Source organism: Canis lupus, chromosome 4, assembly GCF_003254725.2.
Source record: "Canis lupus dingo isolate Sandy chromosome 4, ASM325472v2, whole genome shotgun sequence".
NCBI lineage: Eukaryota > Metazoa > Chordata > Mammalia > Carnivora > Canidae > Canis > Canis lupus.
In genome coordinates, this window is record NC_064246.1 from 20,503,997 (window position 1) to 20,525,960 (window position 21,964).

Below are 21,964 nucleotides of genomic sequence, written 5' to 3' on the forward strand. Positions count from 1 at the left end.
TCTGTGCTCTGCCTCCTATGCACACCTTTCACAGAGATTGCTTTATAACATTTCACAGGGATCTAAAAATGTTCAACCTCCAAAATACCAATATAAAAAGAAGGCCATATGGCAGCCTGAGTTCTTCTATTGCAAATTTCTTAGTCTCACATCTTTTTTTTTTTTTAAGTGCGTCTGTGTAAGGATTTTTCCAAAAATTCCCATTTTGAAAGTTTTTATCTGGGTGTTCTTCTAGTTAGATATTTAGAGATCAGCACGTGCGTCATGGAGGTTTATTTTTTGAGCTCCTACTACAACAGCATAACATACGGATTGAAAGTGTAGGCTCTGAAGAAAAAAGTGTAGGCTCTGGAGCAAAACTGCCTACTTATATGTATGACCTTTGGCAAATTATTAATCTTTACAGACCTCAATTCCTAATGTGCAGAATGGGAATAATAATTTTTCATAGAGTTGTTGTGAGGATTAGATGATTTTTCTCCAAGTTTTTATTTTTTTTTTCACGTTTTTATTTAAATTCCAGCTAGTCAACATACACTGCAATACTAGTTTTGAAGATTAGATGATTTTAATATGTGGAATGTTATTTGGCTCATAGTAAGTAATTAGCTACCATGACTAACCATGCTAGTTCCTTTCCTATCATGAACAGCTAGGTATTGAGCACCTACTATGATTATTACAGTGGTTTCCTCCCCAATCTCCTTGCCTTTTCTCTGTCTCCCCCTTCAGTGGTTTTCAGAATAATCCTATAAATCAGATTTTTGTCACTCCCTCAAAACCATCCAATGGCTCCCATCTTAGAATAGCCAAAGTCCCTATCATGGCCTTAAAAACCCTACATAACTGGGCCTACAATCCTTTTCTGACTTTATCTCCTACTACCCTCACTGATTGCTTTTTATGTGGTGAAGGCTACCTTTCACTCAAGAAGCTATATATCAAGAATAAATGAGTCCTTATTGTCACATTTTCATCCAGTCATGGGCTAGGTTTCTTTTTGTTTTTGTTTTTATGGACTAGGTTATATACAAATATCAAAAGGTTTCTGTCATTCAGCTCATGGCAACTAACGAGAAATTGTTAAGTATGTTTCTATAAACAAGATCTCCCCGTGTTCTGTTAAAGTCAGCCGATCCTTTCGTGTGGATAGAACTTCTGCGGGTCACGCGAGAGAAGAATTCACTCCCTCAGAGGGTGGTGGGGCTGGAGGTGGGCCCACCCTTAGTGACAGCTTTGTTTCCATGACAACGGTTGCTGTGGCGCCCACTCCGCCTTTCCATTGGTCACTGCCGAGCCGTATTGCGGTTCCCTTGGCGCACCTCATTGGTTACGGTTCTGTGGTGTCGGAAATCTGCCCGGGGCCGTAAGTGAAGCGTCGCAAAGCAGAAAGAAGGCGGGAGTCCGGCTTGCAAACACTGGGGACACCCGGGCTGTAGAGGCCGCTATGGCGAGTGTTCCGTGGGCCGAGATTCGTGAGAAATTCCAGGCCGCGCTAGCCCTGTCGCGGGTGGAATTGCATAAAAACCCCGAGAAAGAACCCTATAAGTCCAAATACGGCGCCCGAGCACTGCTGGAAGAGGTCAAGGCGCTGCTGGGCCCCGCGCCCGAGGACGAGGATGAGCGGCCTCAGGCGGAGGACTGCCTGGGCGCGGGGGACCACGCCCTGGCGCTGCCGGCCGAAGTGCTGGAGGCCGAGGGGCCCGTCGCCCAGGGGGCCGTGAGGCTGGCGGTGATCGAGTTCCACCTGGGGGTGAACCACATCGACACCGAGGAGCTGTCGGCGGGGGAGGAGCACCTGGTGAAGTGCCTGAGGCTGCTGCGCAAGTACCGGCTGTCGCAGGACTGCGTCTCCCTCTACATCCAGGCGCAGGTGAGAGCGAGCCCCGCCCGCAGGTGTCGGCAGAGGCGAGGGGTGCAGAGGGCCCCGCTCTCGCCAAGGCCTGAGGCACGTTATCAGGCACGATCTGGGCCCCTGTTTTTGAAGCGTTGGAATAAACAGCTTGCAAACCGCCAGCAACGTAACTTGCTGCTTCGCCTAGTCGTGGTCGACACGTTGGCTTCCTGAGCCCCTACGACATCGTAAATGCCCCTTCCCACTCTCCTCCACCAGTCCGCCTCCTGTTGACTCTATTAAGAGGAAGTCCCGGGCAGCCCGGGTGGCTCAGCGGTTCAGCGCCGCCTGCAGCCCGGGTCGTGATCCGGAGACATGGGATCGAGTCCTGCGTCGGGCTCCCTGCAGGGAGCCTGCTTCTCCCTCTGCCTGTGTCTCTGCCTCTCTCTCTCTGTCTCTCATGAATGAATAAATTTTTTAAAATCTTAAAAAAAAATTAAGAGGAAGTCCAAAGTGATTTAAATCTTAAAGTCTCGAGGAAATTAAAGAGAATGACCCGAGTGCATGCTTAATTCAAAACAAATTGTTTAAAAATCTTTAGATTTTTAGATTTTAAAAAACTATATAAATATAAATATATAATCTCTCTCTGTATATAGATTCGTTTGCCCCCCGGGGGAACTCCTATTCTTCAAACCTAAAGGAAAACAAACTTCATACTTTTAGTAACTTTCTTTGGATCATTTTGTTCCGAGCTTGTATCTTTGAATTCTTATAAGACTTACCGTTTCCCATTTATATGGTACTTGATTTATTAAGAAATAAATCTGACATTCTCTTCGGGAACATAACAGTTCAAAGTACAAATTTGTATGTGCCAGGAACTTGGCGTAAGCTCACAAACCCTTACATCCAGTAGTTCCAGTTCTTAATATGCCTCATCCAGGGAACATTTACCAAAATCCATCATATGATAAGTAGGCCTCAAAGAAAAACCTTAAAATTAAAATGGAGATGGAATAGGTCATTTTCTTTTATCATGGCCTAATAAAATTAAAAGCTACGTGATAAGAGCTATGTCTCTTTGCACACTATTTATAACCTCAGTACCTCCTGCATAGTAGGACATTCTAAATATTTGTCCAGTGGGGCACCTGGGTGGCTCATGGGTTAAATGCCTGCCTCTGTGGCTCAGGTCATGATCCCAGAGTCCTGGGATTGAGTCCTGTGCGGGGCTTTCTGCTCAGCAGGGAGCCTGCTTCTCCCTCTCCCTCTGCCTGCCTCTCTCCCTGCTTGTGCTCTCTGTGTCAAACAAATAAAACCTTAAAAAAAAAAAACTAAAAAGAAAAAGATAGTGCACTAAAACTAGCCTACCAGGTACTAGAACTGTACAGCAATAGTAATTTGATTAGATTTAGTTTGTGCTAATGTGTTTCTAACAACTGTTCAGTTGATGTGTTTATTCCAGTAGCATTGCCACACTGAAATGTTATTACACTTAATATTTGCTATACATGATGAGAGATTTTTTTTTTTTCAGATTTTTATTTATTTTAGAGAGAGGGATAGTGCGCGTGCACAAGCAGGGAACAAGCAGAGAGGGGAGGAAGGGAGAAAGCATCTCAGGCAGACTCACTGCCAAGTGCAGAGAAATCAGGGCTCCATCTAACAACCCTGAGATCATGACCCCAGCAGATACCAAGAGTGAGAAGGTTAGCTGACTGAGCTACCCAGGATCCCAGGGATGAGCGATTTGATCTTAGTACTAACAAAGCATACTAACATAGAAATATTGTGTCAGGTTGGCAGACATTATTATAGTGATTACTTGTACTTGTTTGGGAGACTATGAGGAAACAAATACTGTCTATTAGCATTATTAGTGGAAATACAAATCACAGACCTTTTCTGAAGATTAGTCGGTATCAAATTCTGGAGTCAAGACTTTGACTTACAAATTTCATATCAATATCCTAAAATAATATTGGGACAGGATGCAGAAGTATGTCAACATGTTCATCACAGCATTGTCAATTAAAAAAAAAACAATGAAATTAATATCATGAGTAGATACATATTTAAATAAATGTTGATACATCCATCCAGAAGAACAGTGTGCAACCACTAAAATATAATGATTTATATTTGTTAACCAAAAATAGCAGTATTGGAGTGCCTGCATGCCTTTAGTTCAGGTCATGATCTCAGGGTCCTGGGATGGAGCCCCATGTCAGGCTTCCTGCTCAGCGGGGATCCTTCTTCTCCCTCTCCTTATGGCTCTCCCACCCCTGGCCCCCTGTTCATGCTCTCTCTCTCTCTCTCTCAAATAAATAAAATATTTATTTTTATAATAAATACATTTATAAATATGTATTTTAAAAAAGATTTTATTTATTCATGAGAGAGAGAGAGAGGCAGAGACACAGGCAGAGGGGAGAAGCAGGCTCCATGCAGGGAGCCCGACATGGGACTCGATCCCTGGTCTCCAGGATCATGCCCTGGGCCGAAGGCGGCGCTAAACTGCAGAGCCTCCCAGGCTGCCCAAATAAAATCTTAATAAAAAAAAAAAAAAAGCAATATTAAGGGGGAGAAGGAAGACCATAAGGCATGTTTAGAATTAGATAGAATGATTCTATTTTGTAAAAGACTAAGTGTACATGTGTGTAGGAAAAAGTTTGAAAGTAACAACTCATGGGAATTTATGATATTCTGACTACTTTATTCCAACCTGGTGTTTCCTTCCTGGGAAACTATAGAAATACGATGCCTATATCTAAAGTAGATTATCAAAAGAGACTATCCCTTTCTATCATCACTGGGTTCTGCTGACCTTAAGAATGATTTTTCTCCTTTGGGGCACCTGGGTGGCTCAGTTGGTTAAGCCCCTGACTCTTGATTTCAGCCCAGATCATGATCTTAGCATCGTGAGATTGGGCTCTGTGCTGGGTGTGGAGCCTGCTTAAGATTCTCTGCCTCTACTCCCCTCCCCTCAACCTCAAGCATGAACTCTCTCTCTCTCTCTCTCTCAAGGGAAAAAAAAAAAAAAAATTGTTCTCTAGTTTTCTTTCTAATTTTTGCTATCGGCAGTATGCACTTATATTGTCACCTTTTTTTTAATTAAAAAAAACTTTTTAAGATTTTATTTATTTATTCATGAAAGACAGAAGCAGAGACATAGTCAGAGGGAGAAGCAGGCTCCTCGCAGGGAGCCCGATGTGGGACTCGATCCCGGGACCCCAGGATCACGCCCTGAGCCAAAAGCAGACAGTCAACTGCTGAGCCACCCAGGTGTCCCCCAAATTTTTTAAATTTATTTTTAAAGATTATTTACTTATTTATTCATAGAGACACACACACACAGAGAGAGAGAGAGAGAGAGAGAGGCAGAGACACGGGCAGAAGGAGAATCAGGCACCATGCAGAGAGCCTGAGGTGGGACTCGATCCCGGGTCTCCAGGATCACGCCCTAAGCTGCAGGCGGCGCTAGACCGCTGCGCCACTGGGGCTGCCCTCAAAAAATTTTTTTAAAGTAGGTTCCACACCCACTGTGGGGCTTGCATTCACAACCCTGAGATCAAGAGTTGCATGCTCCATCCACTGAGCCAGCCAGGCATCCCTCATCTTGAGTGAAATTTAACTACTTCACTTAAGTAAAATATCCTAACAAATTAGTAGATTATTCTCCCCACTCCCAGGATATATATGTATAAAGAGTATCTTTTGTGTGTGTTTATAGCTATATTGAGGTATAACTGGTATATGATAAACTGTACGCAATTTGATGAATTTTGACATATGAATATACCCAAGTAACAATTGCTGCAATCCAGGTATTGACATAGCCATTACCCCTACAGGCTTCCTGTGCTCCTCTGTAATCCCTCTCTCCTTTATTCTCTCTCTTCTTTCTCCTTGGCACCTCCTCCACATTTTCTAGAATTTCATAGCTGGAATCATGCCGTGTATCTCTTATTTTGGTCTGACTTCTTTCACTCAGCATCCTTATTTCATTGCTGCATCTGAGACATTCATGTTTTTTTCTTTTTTAGTATGTTAATATAGTGAATGGTCTTGAATGATTTTACAGTGTTAAACCAACCTTGTGATAAAATACACTTGGGGTTTTACGAAGTAAAACTCGAATGAAGTATTACCCTTTCTATATATTGTTGAGCTCAATTTGCTAAAATTTTAATATTTTTTCATATCTGTGTTCATGAAGGATATTAGGCTGTGGTTTTCTTGTTATGCCTTTCGTTTAGTTTAAGATGGAAAGGTTCTTTCCTCTTTTCTGGAAGAAGTTATGTAGAGTTGGTATTACTTCTTAAGTGTTTGGTAGAATTCACCAGTTACATCTTTTTAGCTGTTTTTATTTTCATTTATTTATTTTTAAAGATTTGACATGGGGCTTGACCTTACAACCTTGAGATATTACCTGAGCCAGTGGTTAACTGACTGAGCTACCCAGGTGACTCTAGCTGTTTTTATTTTATATTTAATCTTTTTCCTTTGTAGTCTGGTATCCTGAGGACAAGAAAATGATGATGCTCTGTGAACGATATCATAGTTTCTGGTATATTTTAGGACTTATATTATTTTTAAACATAATTTTATGTGGAATGTCAATAGTAGTTATCTTTGTGGAGTAACATTTAAAAAACCATTGACATTATGTGTCAGTTATATCTCAGTAAAAAGAATTGCAAAACTAAAAACCAAAACATTACAATACTAATTTTGAAAAATCAAATCAATTCTAGAGCTGTTGCATAGTCTTTACCTTCAAGATCTCAAGAGGTTATGGTTCAAAAAAAAAAAAAAAACTTGAGTCATTTTTAGACACACTCTAGGGTTCTTGACTCAGTTTAAGATTTATCACACACCAGACTCATTGCTTTCTGTGGCACAGCCTACCCTGAATCTGGCAGGCTAAATATATCACCATCCCATCAAAATAGAGCAAATGTGGCCATCCAGTTCCTGGTACTAGAGAAATCTCTAGACTCTCTAGGGTAGGTACAGTACGCTGGGGTTGGGCTTACTGATGTCATGGCTGAATGGAATTTCTCAGGGACTATTGTCAGGAAAAATAAGTTGAACTAGAGAGTGAGACAAGGTGACTTGTGTATCCATTTCTAAGATCAGGAAATGAATATTAAGGGAGATTATATTCTTTGAGCATGGGTATACAGAGTAATCACGCCCTAAGTTAGTAGCGGGCCAGGGCCCTTCAGGTTTCCCCAGGGTCCTACAAAGGACCCTCACAAGTAAAAAGGAAACAGTTGTCCAATCTCAGTACATTATCCCTATGACCTAGAGTCCTTACTGAGGACTGATCACTTAACTTAAAAAAATGATAGAATAGAAACATGTGAAACCAGAAGACCAGAGGTTTTTGTTCCAGAGGAATGATCAAGTCGCATTTAAACTATAAGGTTTCTAAACACTTTTTGTGTCATGTGCCCCTTTTGCAGTCTAGTAAAGCCTATATTTCATAAAATAATAATTTTAAATGGATAACATAAAATATAAAGGGTTACAAAAGAAACCAATAATATAGAAGTTCATTGAAATTTTTTTAAAAGATTTATTTATTTATTTAAAGGGAGGTGGCAGAGGGAGAGGGAGAGGGAATCTCAGACTCCTTGCTGACCCTAGAGCCCAACTTGGGGCTTGTTCCTCGGACCCTGAGATGATGACCTGAGCTGAAATCGAGAGTCAGAGGCTCAACTAGCTGAGCCACCCAGATGCCCCTGAAAGTTACTTTAATTGGAAGATTTTTAAAAAAATATTTATTTATTCATGAGAGACACAGAGAGAGGCAGAGACACAGGCAGGCAGAGGGAGAAGCAGGATCCATGCAGGGAGCCCTATGTGGGACTCGATCCCAGAACTCCAGGATCATGACCTGATCCAAAGGTAGATGCCCAACCGCTGAGCCATCCAGGCATCCCAATTGGAAGGTTTTTACTGTCATTATTTATAAGATTTATATGGTCATTACTTATTTCTCTTTTCTTTGTTTTCCAGAATAACCTGGGTATCTTGTGGTCTGAAAGAGAAGAAATTGAAACTGCACAAGCTTACCTAGAATCGTCAGAAGCACTATATAAGCAGTATATGAAAGAGGTATGTTTTATGTCAGATAAATTTTAAATTTTTATTGAAACTAATCAAGATTTGAAGGGTCTTGTTCCTCATTTACAAATGAGTACATGACTCTTCAGTATACTCAGGGACCTCTCTGTAGAGCTATCTAGATGGTCACCTAATAGGGGTCTTCAAAATAATCATCAGATAGAGTTGAAGTGCAATCTTAGTCCAAATATAATTATATAGGAAATATTCTGTCTGATGTTATCCTAAAATTTGATATTGACATATTTTCAGTTAGAATCTAAAAATTCTGTTTTGATAAATAAATCATTATAAAAATTCTATTTTGGTTTCCACTGAGAATAGCAGTGCTTAAAGGAATGCAAACAGCTACTTAAGCAAAATATCTGAAGTCTTTGAGACATGGTTTTCAAATTTCAGCATATATTGGTCTGGAGGACTCTGGAGGGCTTGTTAAAACGGAGTGCTCACTCCCAGACTCTTCAGGAAGTCTTGGTTGGGGCCTGAGAACTTGCCTTTTTAACAAGGTAGCCAGGTGATATTGAGATAATTGGATAATTTTATCCAGGTACTACACTTTGAGAGCCACTGCCTCAGAGAAAGGGCTTTCAGTGATTTTTTTTTTTTTTCCAATGAAATCCTTTTGAAATGCAGTTTATAAAAACTGATTGAGCTGCTTTGGTTAAGCAGATCAGAAGAACCCTCAGCCCAATCCACTAAATACCGTCCTCCCACCCCACTGTGGTAGTACTAAAGCGGTGCTATCGAACTTCTAGGGCTCTTGGGAGCCTAGATCAAAAATTTCTATTTAGAGTCCTGCAAAGGTGGCAAATTACTGTGTTACCATCCATTCCTTAATAAATTTTACCTACTAAAAGTTGGCAGTTTGTAGATTATCCATGTGTGTAAGCAAGGGGGTATTTAGGGCATTTCTGTATTTTCATCTTAATTTTTCTGTGAACCTAAAACTGCTCTAAAAAGTAAAGCTTAGTTTTTAAAAAAAATGTTGGCAGTCTTCTAAAATTAAAACGGATTTTGGTTAATTTTGTTTTGAGGCTATGTGTAGCACTCCTCTAAATAACCAGATATTGTGAGGTTTCTCACATTCAGAGTTAGGAATCAATGCCTTATTGGGGCACCTGGCTGACTTAGCCAGTAGAGTATGTGACTTTTGATCTTGGGGTTATGTGTTTGAGCTTCATGATGGGGGTGGAGAATACTTAAAAATAAAATCTTAGCACTTGTGTGTAAAGTAAGCAGAGCCAGAGTGAAGATCAGAGGCTGAACTTGGGACCTGACAAGATGGCCGAGCTGGTCCACGGAATTGTCAAGGAAACCCAGCGTTTGCTGGCAGAAGTGGTTTCTGGCATTAAAGCAGAACCAGATGAGAACAATGCCCACTGTTTTCATTTGGTCATTGCTGGCCTCTAGGACTTCCCCTTTGAGGGAGAGACTTTTAAACTTCAACTATTCCTTCCAGAAGAATACTCGATGGTAGCCCCTAAACTATGTTTCATGACCAAAATTTATCATCCTAATGTAGGCAAGTTGGGAAGAATATGCTTAGATATTTTGAAAGATAAATGGTCCCCAGTATTGCAGATCTGCATCATTCTGCTCTCCTTTGGTAAGTGCTCCCAATCCAGCATGATGATGTAGTGGAGCAGTGGAAGATAAATGAAGCCCAAGCCATAGAAACAGCTAGAGCATTGACTAAGCTATATGCTATGAGTAATATTTAAAATCGATCTGATCATCAAGCATGCATCATTTTTGTTCTATCAAGACTTCTTCTTGTCTGCACTTAATGGACACAGTCTTAGAGACATGACAGAATAAAACCCCAGACATCTTCAGTCCTTTGGTGATTAAATACACAGTAGCAGATCTATGTCTTGTCCTGATTCACTTTGTAAAGCAGGAGCAGAGGCTAGAAGTACCATCTGGATTGTTGTGAAATGTTTAAAAGTTCTGGCTTTTATTCATTTCCTGCATCATGGTTTAAGTATAAGACACTGTGAAAGAAGGTAATTGTTGGGATTAGCTGCAAGGGTGTGGTGTTTTTATTTTTATTTTTTTTTTTTTTTGAGGGGGAGAAGTAATTTTAATTTTATGGCTCCTTTCCCCCTTTTATGGTGATCTAATTGCATTGGTTAAAAGCAGCTAACCAGTTCTTTAGAATATGCTCTCTAGCCAAGTCTAATTTTATTTAGGTGCTATAGATGGACAGACTTGATTGAACCAAAATGGGAACATTAAACAAACATCACAGCCCTCACTATGGATCCCCAAGGATTGGGGATATGGGAATTGAGTCCTGGGTCCTGAGTCCCTACTTCATCCCAGTCCCCAGTCTCAGCAGGCTCCCTGCTCAGCAGGGGGTCTGCTTTCTCACTCTGCCCCTTCCCACCATGTCAGCGTGCATGTACTCTCTCTCTCTCTCAAATAAATAATTAAAATCTTAAAAATTAAAACTGTTGGAACATTCTGTTTTGGTCTTCACCATCTGACAATTTGAATGGCAAGAAGTAGATTTTGCCAGTTTCTTTTCACCTATGCAGATTTGTGTTAAGATACCACTAAATGGAACATTTATAAGCTGGCCCTGAGCATGTGTAAAGCATTGGTCTCTGATATTTTTTTTTTTGCCTCATACAAATTGGAGATAAATGTGTTTGTGTTATTTGAAAAAAATCTTGAAAAAGAAAGAAAAGTCAGTGTCTTACCAAGTTCACCAGATATTTCTATGTTGCTAAAATCAGTGGTAAATTTTACGTCCTCATCTTATTTGACTTATCAGTAGCATTTGACATAGTTGCTCAATCTAGCATTTGGCACAGTTCTTAGTCTCTTTTCCTTAAAACACTTCTTTTACTTAGCTGTTCCACCTCTTTTTCTTTCTTCTCAGTCTGTGATGCTTCCTCCGTATTTCCCCAGCCTCTGGAGTGCCCAGCGTGGAGTCTTTGGACACCTCCTTTTTTCCATCTGCATTCATTTCCCTATTCTAGATACCATTTCTTAGCTGATGGCTCCCAATTTTATCTCCAATCTGTACCTCTCCAATTCCGGTCTTGTCTGTCCCACTGCTGATTTGACATTTGCACTTTTTAAAGGAGTAGATGTCTCTAAAATTACTGTCTGACATTGAGCTTCTGATAACCTTCTCCTCACCTCCCCTGCTTCCAGTTGCTGAGGCTAGAATCTTGGAGACTCTGCCTCTGCTCACACTGTATCTAATCTATAGTTGACTTCACCTTTAAATTATATCTAGACTCAAGTCACTGCTATTACCTAGTCCAAGCTGCCACCCTATCTTGCTGAGATTATTGCTGTAGTTTCCTGCCTGGCCTTCCTGCTCTCATGCCCCCTCAGACTGTCCATAGCCTGTTCAGAGGCAGATCACATCCCGTCACTACTCTCAAGGTCTGCTAGTGGCTTTCCCATCTCTCTCAGAGTAGATCCCAAAGACCTTATGAAGACTGCAAGTTATTTGATTTGGCTACTATTACTTCTGTAAGTTTTTTGTAAAAAGATTTATTTATTTGGGGGGCACAGAAGGAGAGGCAGTGAGAATCTTTTCTTTTTCTTTTTCTTTTTTTTTTAAAGATTTTATTTATTTACTCATGAGAGACAGACACAGGCAGAGGGAGAAACAGGCTCCATGCAGGGAGCTCGACGTGGGACTCGATCCTGGGTCTCCAGGATCACGCCCTGGGCTGAAGGCAGCACTAAACCACTGAGCCACCTGGGCTGCCCAGGCAGTGAGAATCTTAAGCAGATTTGGTGCTGAGTGCAGAGCCCAACGTGGGGCTTGATCTCACGACCCTGAGATCTCAACCTGAGCTGAAACCAGGAGTTGGATGCTCAACTGACTGTTGCACCCAGGTGCTCTTTCTAATTTTATCTTCTCCTATTCCCTCCTGTCTTATTGTGCTATAGCTATATTGGCCTTCTTGCTGTTCCTGAAACACACCAGACAAGCTCCTGACTCACAGTCTTTGACCTTAACTGTTTCCTCTGCTGAGACTGCTCTTCCCCCAGGTATCTACCTGGCTCACTCCTTCATTCCCTTCAGCTCGTGACTCAGATGTCTTCCATCCAGTGAGGACTCAATAGCCACTCCATCCAATACAAACCACCCCTGTAATACTTCCTGCCCTCCTCTCCTGCTTTATTTCCTGCCTCACACTTATCATTATCTAAAACATTGTTCATTTTAGTGATTTATCTTGTTTCATCACCCATCCCTGGTACTAAAATGTAAGCTCCCTGTTGACAAGGTATTTTTTTTTTTTAAAGGTTTTTATTTATTTATTCATGATAGTCACAGAGAGAGAGAGAGAGAGGCAGAGACACAGGCAGAGGGAGAAGCAGGCTCCATGCACCGGGAGCCCGACGTGGGATTCGATCCCGGGTCTCCAGGATCGCGCCCTGGGCCAAAGGCAGGCGCCAAACCGCTGCGCCACCCAGGGATCCCGAACATTTTTTTTTTAAAGATATTATTTATTCACTCATGAGAGACACAGGGAGAGAGAGATAGGCAGAGACACAGGCAGAGGGAGAAGCAGGCTCCATGCAGGGAGCCCGACGTGGGACTTGATCCCGGGACTCCAGGATCACGCCCTGGGCCCAAGGCAGGGGCTAAACCGCTGAGCCACCCAGGGATCCCCTGTGAACATGAACATTTTTTGTTTGAGAAGTTGTAACTAATATACACTAATGTTTACTGAGTGTATAAGCAGGCTGTATTTTATTCTCACAGCTTTAGGAAGGAGGCACTGGGGTTTTTTGCTTTATGAAGGAAGTACTGTTGTTCCCATTTATAGGTAGGTAGTTTGTGATTCAGTGAGGTTAACATATACTATGTGAAAGAATCAGGATTTAAATCTCGTTTGTCAGACCCCAAACTCTTGCTCTTTGTACTGTACCATGCTGCCTTCCAAGGCAATATTGTTGAGTAGTTACTGTATTAAGATAAAGGAATTCTTTTTCTCCATAAAATTGCTCAGATATAGAATAAGTAATTAGAAAGAAAATGTATTTTATAGTTATAAGTAGTTATTCATTAGTAGGTTTTGTTTGAGGTTAAGAGACCACATCTGGGGCACCTGGCTGGCTCATTCAGTGGAGCATGCAACTCTTGATTTTGGGGTCATGAGTTTGAGCCCCACATTGGGTGTAGAGATTACTTAAAAAAAAAAAAGTTAAGGGATGCCTGGGTGGCTCAGTGGTTGAGGTCTGCCTTTGGCTCAGGGTGTGATCCCGGGGTCCTGGGATCAAGTCCCATATCGGGCTTCCCACAGGGAGCCTGCTTCTCCCTCTGCCCCATGTCTCTGCTGCTCTGTGCTCTGTGTCTCTCATGAATAAATAAATAGAATCTTAAAAAAAAAAAAAAGTTTAAAAAGTTATTTTACCAGTTTTTTTTTTTTTTTTTTTTAAGTAATCTGTACACCCAGTGTGGGGCTGAAACTCACACCTCCAGGATTAAGAGTCTCATGCTCTACCAATGAGCCAGCCAGGCACCCCTCCCAGCTGTATTGATATAATTGACATATAATATTGTATAAGTTTAGGATGTACCGTATGATAATTTGGCACATGGATATATTACAAATGATTACCACAGTAGGATTAGTTAGTATCTCCATCACCTTACATAATTACTTTTTTATTTTTTGGAGGGGGTGATGAGAACATTTATGATTTAGTTTCTTAGCAACTTTCAAGTATATAATATAGTATTGTAATTATAGTCACTATGCTACTTATTAGATCTTTATTTATTTATTTATTTTTTCTTATTAGATCTTTAGACTCATAACTGGAAGTCTGTGCCCTTTGCCCACATTCTCCCCATTTCCCCTTCTCCCAGCCTCTGGCACTCACCATTCTACTCTATTTCTAGGAGTTCACCTTTTTTTTTTTTTTTTAAGATGCCACATATAAGTTGTGCCGTTCAGTATTTGGAGAATGGCCATTTTAAAAGCATTTGAACATGTTATAAAATTGCTTTCCAAAAAGACCAGCAATGTACTCTTATTTCACTAGTGTATGAAAGTTCTCATCTCCTTCACAACTTTCCCTTATATAGCTTTTAAAAAAATCTGTTATTGTAGGCAAAATATCTCATTTTAACTTGAATTTCTTTGATTTTTTTTAAGTGTTTATATTCCATTTTTATTTTTTCTTTTGAAAGTGTTTACTTCATGCCTTTTTATGTGTATTACTCGTTTGTTTTCTGGCTGATTTGTTTGCTCATTATGTTAAATCTTTATTTTAAATTGAGATATAATTGACATATAACATTAGTATAGGATATACAACATAATGATTCAATATATGTATATATTGTAAAATGTTCAACACCAGTCTAGTTAATATCTGTTACCACATACATTTACAGTTTTTTTTCTTGTGGTGAGAACTTGTAAGATCTGTTCTCTTAGCAAAATTCAAATATACAATACAGTATTATTAACCGTAGGCACCATACTGTACCAGTACATTCCCAGGATTTATTTGTGTTATAACTGGAAGTTTTTGCCTCTTGATCACCTTCACCCTTTTCTCTGCTACCTCCACCCTGGAAACAACCAGTCTACTCTCCATCTAGGAACTCTTTTTTCTTGTGCGTGTTTTTTTTTTTTAATATTTTATTTATTTATTCATGAGAGACACAGAGAGAGAGGCAGAGGGAGAAACAGACCCCATGCAAGGAGCCCGACGTGGGACTTGATCCCGGGTCTCCAGGATCACATCCTGGACTGAAGGCGGCGCCAAACCACTGAGCCACCGGGGCTGCCCTTGTGTATGTTTTTTTGTTTTGTTTTTAAGATTGTACATATAAGTGAGATCATATGCTATTTGTCTTTCTCTGACTTATTTCATTTACCATAATGTCCTTAAAGTGCATCCATATTGCAAGTGGAAGGATTTCCTCCTTTTTTTTATAGCTAAATAATTTCCATTTTATTTTATTTTTATTTGTTTATTCATGAGAGAGAGAGAGAGAGAGAGAGAGGCAGAGGCAGAGACACAGGCAGAGGGAGAAGCAGGCTCCATGCTAGGAGCCTGATGTGGGACTCGATCCCAGGACTCCAGGATCATGCTCTGGGCCGAAGGTGGGCCCCAAATCGCTGAGCCACCTAGGGATCCCCTACACACCACATTTTTTTTTTTTTTTTTTTTTTTTTACACACCACATTTTAAAATCCATTTATCTTACGTTGTTTCCATGTCTTGGCTGTTGTAAAAAGTGCTACAGTGAGCTTGGGGGTGCTTATGTCTTTTTGAATTAGTATTTTCATTTCCTTTGGATAATTATCCAGAAGTGGAATTGCTGGATCATATGATAGTTCTATTTTAAATTTTTTGGGAACCCTCCATACTGTTTTCCATAGAGGCTGCCTAGTTTACACTTCTGTCAACAGTGCTTACGTGTTCCCTTTCCTCTAGATCTTTGCCAGCGCTTGTTATTTCTTGTATTTTTTAATAATAGCCATTCTGACAGCTGGGTTCTGATTTGCATTTCCCTTATGGTTAGTGACGTTGAGCATCTTTTCATGTGTTTATTGGCCATCTATATGTCGTCTTCTGAACAATGTCTATATAGATCTCTGCCCATTTTCTAATTAGATTGTTTGGGGTTTTTTGCTATTGAGTTGCATGAGTTTTTTTTTTTTTTTTCTTCTTTTTTTTTTTTTAAAAGATTTTATTTATTTATTCATGAGAGACACAGGCAGAGGATCAGGCCCTGGGCCGAAGGCGGCGCTAAATCCCTGAGCCACCCGGGCTTGTCCCCGCATAAGTTCTTTATATATTTTGGATATTAACCCCTTCTCAAATACATGATTTGCAGAAATTTTCTCCCATTTGGCAAGTTGCCTTTTTATTTTGTTGTTGGTTTCCTTTACTTGTGTAGAAGCTTTTTAGTTTTATTCCCACTTGTTGGTATTTTACTTATTTAACAAACATTTAAACACTTATTTACAGTACCTACAGGCACTATTATAAATGATTTACATATTATCCATTTAATTCTCATGACAATTTATAAGGTAGATTCTTTTATTATTTCTATTATATAGATGAGGAAAAAGAAGCACACTAGATTATGACTTGCCCAAGGCCTCACAATAATAAGTGGTGAAGCTAGGATTTCAACTCACATGATCTGATTCCAGAACCCATACTTTTTTTTTTTTAAAGATTTTATTTATTTATTTATGAGAATACACAGAGACGACAGAGAGAGAGAGAGGCAGAGACACAGGCAGAGGGAGAAGCAGGCTCCATGCAGGGAGCCCGACGCAGGACTCGATCCCGGGTCTCCAGGATCACGCCCTGGGCTGAAGGTGACGCTAAACCGCTGAGCCACCAGGGGCTGCCCCAGAACCCATACTTTGAACCACTATACTCTTGTCTCACTTAGTAGTTAGACTTAGTCTAAAGCACAAATGTGAGGTGCTCCTTTAAGAACTGTGTAGTATAGAGAGGACTTTGATATCTATACCAAAATGATGATAATAGATAAGAGGAATGTGCTGTGAGCAGAATGCAGATGGCAGATGGAACATTCCTATTTGTTTTGTCAGTTTAATTCACTAGACATTTATTGTTTTTACTATGTGCCAGATACTGTGCAAAATGCTAGGGAATCAAATAGAAATAAAGTATGGTCCCTACCCCTAAAAAGCTGCCCCTGGAGGATAAAGACTGGAGCAAATCAGCATGTTAATTTAACCCCCAAGGAATTTTATTTTTAAGATTTTATGTATTTATTTGAGGTAGAGAACACAATCCAGGGCAGGGGGCAAGAAGGGGTGGTAGGTACAGAGGGAGAGGGAGAAGCAGACTCCCTGCTGAGCAGGAAGCCTGCTACCAGGCTTGATCCTAGGACTCAGGATCATGACCTGAGCTGAAGGCAGATGCTTTTTTTTTTTTTTTTTTTTAATGATTTTATTTATTTATTTGACAGAGAGCACAAGTAGGCAGAGCAGCAGGGAGAGGGAGAGGGAGAAGCAGGCTGAGCAGAGAGCCCAACACAGGGCTCCGAACCCACGACCTTGGGATCATAACCTGAGCTGAAGGCAGACACTTACCCAGCTGAGTCATGCAGGCTCTCCCTCCCCAAGGAATTTTAGAATGTACATTTTAAAAGTCTTCTAGTAGGATGCCTGGGTGGTTCAGCAGTTGAGCGTCTGCCTTCAGCTCAGGGCATGATCCTGGGATCTGAGATCGAGTTCCACATCTGGCTCCTTGCAGAGAGCCTGCTTCTCCCTCTACCTGTGTCTCTGCCTCTCTCTCTCTGTGTCTCTCATGAATAAATAAATAAAATCTTTAAAAATAAATAAATAGGGGATCCCTGGGTGGCGCAGCGGTTTAGCGCCTGCCTTTGGCCCAGGGTGCGATCCTGGAGACCCGGGATCGAATCCCACGTCGGGCTCCCGGTGCATGGAGCCTGCTTCTCTCTCTGCCTATGTCTCCGCCTCTCTCTCTCTCTCTCAATGTGTGACTATCATAAATAAATAAAAATTTAAAAAATAAATAAATAAATAAATAAATAAATAATAAAAGTCTTCTACCTTGTTTTTTTTTTTGTTTTTTTTGTTTTTCTTCTATTCATGAGACACAGGTAGAGGCAGAAGCAGGCTCCACGCAGGGAACCCGATGTGGGACTCGATGTGGGACTCGATCCTGTGACTCCAGGATCATACCCTGGGCCGAAGGCAGGCGCTAAACCGCTGAGCTACCCAGGGATCCCCTACCTTAGTATTTTAACTTTCTTCCTAATGTACTAAGAGGAGCAGAACACCACAAAGCCAAATGGAAATGTTTCTCTCTGTTCTGAGCAAAAGATTCACAACAGCCATGTTTAGGTTTCAAAAAGGAAGGAAAACTTTATTATTATTATAGAAACCTAATGGAAACAGAAGAGGAAAGGAATCTACACATAGATGAAGGTAATAGTAGGCAATAAATGAGAATAAGGCAAAGGTACATCATGTTGGGTTCTTACAACATCAATCCTCATTAACTGGAGAAGCCCTGTGAAAGCAGTCAGGTTGGAGTCCTGACCCAAGAGGCCTGGGCGGAGCATCCTCTCCTTAGGTGAGACTTCCAACTGACCATCCCCATACAGGCCATATTTATAGGGCAAATGATGAGGTTTGAAGTTAAACGTTTGTTTGCCTACGTGCAGTTTGGAACAAGCTACATTTCTTTGTTATCTTGTTTTTGTATTTTCAAGGAGCCTGGGCTATATGTGTCTGCCTCCCCTCTCAGATTCCATTCCGGGAGGTCAGCCCAGTCTGGAGCAGGAGGGGAAGTGAGATGAGATGTGTAGCTCTTGATGTCCAGAACAGAAGGGCCAGTTCTGACCTGAAGGCCAGATTGTGTATTTCAAACAACCAGGTTCCCGAGGTCATTCACACAACATGAGTCTCACAAACAGCATTTCTTAGCCTGCCTGTGTCTATGCGGGTCCTTGTAGTCAGTTGTGTGGGACAAATTACAGAAACATCTATCTGTATAAAACACCTCTTTTCATGATTTCAGGCTCACGCTCTTATACATGAGGTTGTTCATTTCAATTGTGAAGATATAGGCTGCCTGGGTGGCTCAGTCAGTTAAGCATCTGACTCCTGATTTCAGCTCAGCTCATGATCTCAGGGTTGTGAGTTGGGCTCTGCGCTTGGCATGGAGCCTGCTTGAAATTCTCTCCTGCTTTCCTCTGCCCTCCCCCCTCAAAATAGATACCATAGATACCATACATCTATATTTCATTAAAAATTAGTATTAATATGGAAACATAAAACATACATTGAACAGTACTCAGTTATACCAGTGTTTGAGTTCAGAGAACAGAGTGGTTTGATGGGGTTATCTATGACATGTGGTAGCTGTAACAATGAAGTATGTATAGAAAATAATATATTGACTAATTCCCTTCATTAAAAGGGTAATAAGCAAGGGTGCATGAGTGGCTCAGTCGATTAAGCATCTGCCTTTGCTAAGGTTATGATATCTGGGTCCTGGGATTGATCCCTGTGTCGGACTCCCTGCTCAGTGGGGAGCCTACTTCTCTCTCCTCCCCACTAATGCTCTGTCGCTATCTCTGTCAGTCTTAAATAAATAAATAAAATCTTTTAAAAAAGTAAGCATTTTTTTTTTTTAGAGTAAGCATATAAACAGCCTTCAAAATTATTGCCATCTTGGAGGAATTAACTTATCTCTTATGTCTGCCTTGGCCCTTGCTTCCTGTCTTAGTCATTTCTACTTTCTGTGAATTCTAGGAACCCTAATTGTGATACTTCTAGTATTTATATCCAGAATGTAAGATCATATTTTTAAAAATGGAAGGCACTTTTGCTCCTTGCAGTTTAGTGAATTCACTTTAAAGCAAGGCTGGTCTTGCAGATGGGTCTATCCTCATAGAAGTAGAATGAGGCAGAAGTTAAGTTGTGCTCCTTTGGAGGGCTTAAGTTGGTATTATAAATGATTACACGTATTAACACATTGAATCCTCTAGCAATCCTATGAGGTAATTTTATCAATGAGAAAACAGAAGTACAGAGAGATTGGGTGACTTGGCCAAGGCAGTAAGCAATAGAATCACTGATTTTATTGCCCCTGTATTAAAAGAGGGTAATCTATATACTTTTGTCATTCCCTTAAGGAAAAAAATATTAAAGCAAATATTTAAAACTTTGATATGATTTTCGGTAGCGGTCAGTTTAGAACAATATTACTCTAAGGATGAATATATCTTTTTTTTTTTTTTTTTTTTTTTAATTCATGAGAGACACAGAGAGAGAGAGAGGCAGAGACATAGGCAGAGGGAGAAGCAGGCTCCATGCAGGGAATCTGATGTGGGACTCGATTCTGGGATTCCAGGATCACGCCTTGAGCCAAAGGCAGATGCTCAACTGCTGAGCCACCCAGGCATCCCTGAATATATCTTTTTTATTTGTCATAATTATGTAGGGTTTTTTTTTTAAGATGTTATTTTCAAGTAATCCCTACACCCAACATGGGGTTCAAATTCACACCCCCCCCCCACCCCATCAGGAGTCATGTGGTCTACCAACTGAACCAGCCAGGTGCTCCACTTATGTAGGTTTTTATATTGTTCCAATTTTAGTATGTGTGCTGCCGAAGCGAGCACTTATGTAGGTTTTTATTTTTTATTTTATTTATTTTATTTTTAAAGATTTTATTTATTCATGAGAGACACAGACAGAGAGGCAGAGACATAGGCAGAGGGGGAAGCAGACTCCACGCAGGGAGCCCGATGTGGGACCCGATCCCAGGACTCCAGGATCACGCCCTGGGCCAAAGGCAGGTGTTAAACCGCTGAGCCACCCAAGGATCCCTTATGTAGGTTTTTAAAAGATTTTTTTTTTTACCAGACAAAATTAAGGCTAAAGGAGTTATACATCTCTAAGGCAAATTGGTAGATCTTTTTATTTATTTATTTATTTATAAAGATTTATTTATTTATTTATTTATTTATTCATGAGAATACACAGAGGAGAGAGAGGGGCAGAGACACAGGCAGAGGGAGAAGCAGGCTCCATGAAGGAAGCCCAACGTGGGACTTGATCCCAGGTCTCCAGGATCACACCCTGGGCCAAAGGCGACACTAAACCACTGAGCCACCCGGGGTTCCCTGGTAGATCTTTTTAAATGTATTTGAGGTTCACCTCCAACAGCAGTTAAAATTTTGTCAAGTGTGAGCTTCTAGGCAATCTCCTTTTATTTGTTTGATTCTTTAAAATTTTATGGTTAAGAAAATTCCTTCTTGGGTAACATGAAAATGAAATAGTGAAAAATGGAGTATACTAGGCTTTAAAAATTTGATTTCTCCAGTTTCTCCAGAGGAGGGCGCTTGGTGTTTACAATTTAAAATTTTAGAGTTTTGTTTTTCTTTAATTGTAGATTGGGAGTCCTCCTCTTGATCCTACTGAGCATTTTCTTCCTGAAGAAGAGAAACTTGCTGAACAGGAGAGATCAAAAAGGTGAGTAGGTACAGAATCAGCTCTCACAGGTAATTCCATATAGTATAGATATGATGATTGTTACAAAAAGCACAGTATTTTCTCTTTTGAGACACTCTAAGGCTATAGAATGTGGATTCTGACATAGATTTAAAAACCTCCATTTACCACTTACTAGATATGTGACTCTGTTCAAATCTGAGGCTCCATTTTCCTTATCTGTCAGATAGATACAATAGCCATACCCAACTCAAAAGAGTTGGGATGAGGACCAACCTGTATGAAAGTTCCTTATAAATTGTAAACCATTGTGCAAATATTCACTTTTTCTTCATAGATTTGAGAAGGTTTATACTCATAACCTCTATTACCTGGCTCAAGTCTACCAGCATATGGAAATGTTTGAGAAGGCTGCTCATTATTGTCACAGTACCCTAAAACGCCAGCTTGAACACAATGCCTACCATCCTATAGAGTGGGCTATTAATGCTGCCACCTTGTCACAATTTTACATCAATAAGGTAAGCTTCTCAAATAGTTGTCTAACAAAGTTACTGCTAGTGTATATAACAATAGAATCAGTAGTACCTTGAAAATGTCATCCTTTAAAAACAGGTAGCTTGTATTTTATGATGTAAATTGGACAGAAAAATGCAACCCAGTTTGTCAGTATACTAGACTTTTATAGTTTTTTTTTGCATTAATCTTTTTGAATTGTAAGATGCTGAGTTTTATCATTGTCTTACATGCTGCTAGCCCCTAAAATTACAAGTTAGTTACCTAAGACCAATTCTTTTTTGCTATAGGACACTATTAGTTCATTTGAGATGTTACCTTAAACTACAGATTTTTTCTTTAGAGATACAGTTTTATCTTTATGCAGCGGTAATCTGGTAACTATGAGGATTTGTCCGAGGAAGTTGACTGTTAAATGTGGGCTTCGATAAAAGCATGTGATGCATTTCAGTTATTCTTTAGAATTAACTCCTCTATAGTAATTTTTCTCTGTGGGAAA

General features: G+C 40.4%; 1 protein-coding gene and 1 pseudogene across 1 annotated transcript in view; both read left to right on the plus strand.

Annotated features, from left to right (window-relative positions):
- The first annotated feature begins 1,369 nt into the window (after positions 1–1,369).
- The window catches only part of KIFBP (kinesin family binding protein), a 38,906-nt gene continuing 18,311 nt past the window's right edge, over positions 1,370–21,964 (plus strand). The window contains exons 1-4 of the mRNA XM_025435080.3: positions 1,370–1,873; positions 7,865–7,963; positions 20,891–20,970; positions 21,287–21,470. Of these exons, the coding sequence (XP_025290865.3) occupies positions 1,448–1,873; positions 7,865–7,963; positions 20,891–20,970; positions 21,287–21,470 (789 nt within the window). The 5' untranslated portion in view covers positions 1,370–1,447. The remainder of the gene's footprint in view (positions 1,874–7,864; positions 7,964–20,890; positions 20,971–21,286; positions 21,471–21,964) is intronic.
- Positions 8,342–14,928, plus strand: LOC125754951 (ubiquitin-conjugating enzyme E2 N-like; annotated as a pseudogene).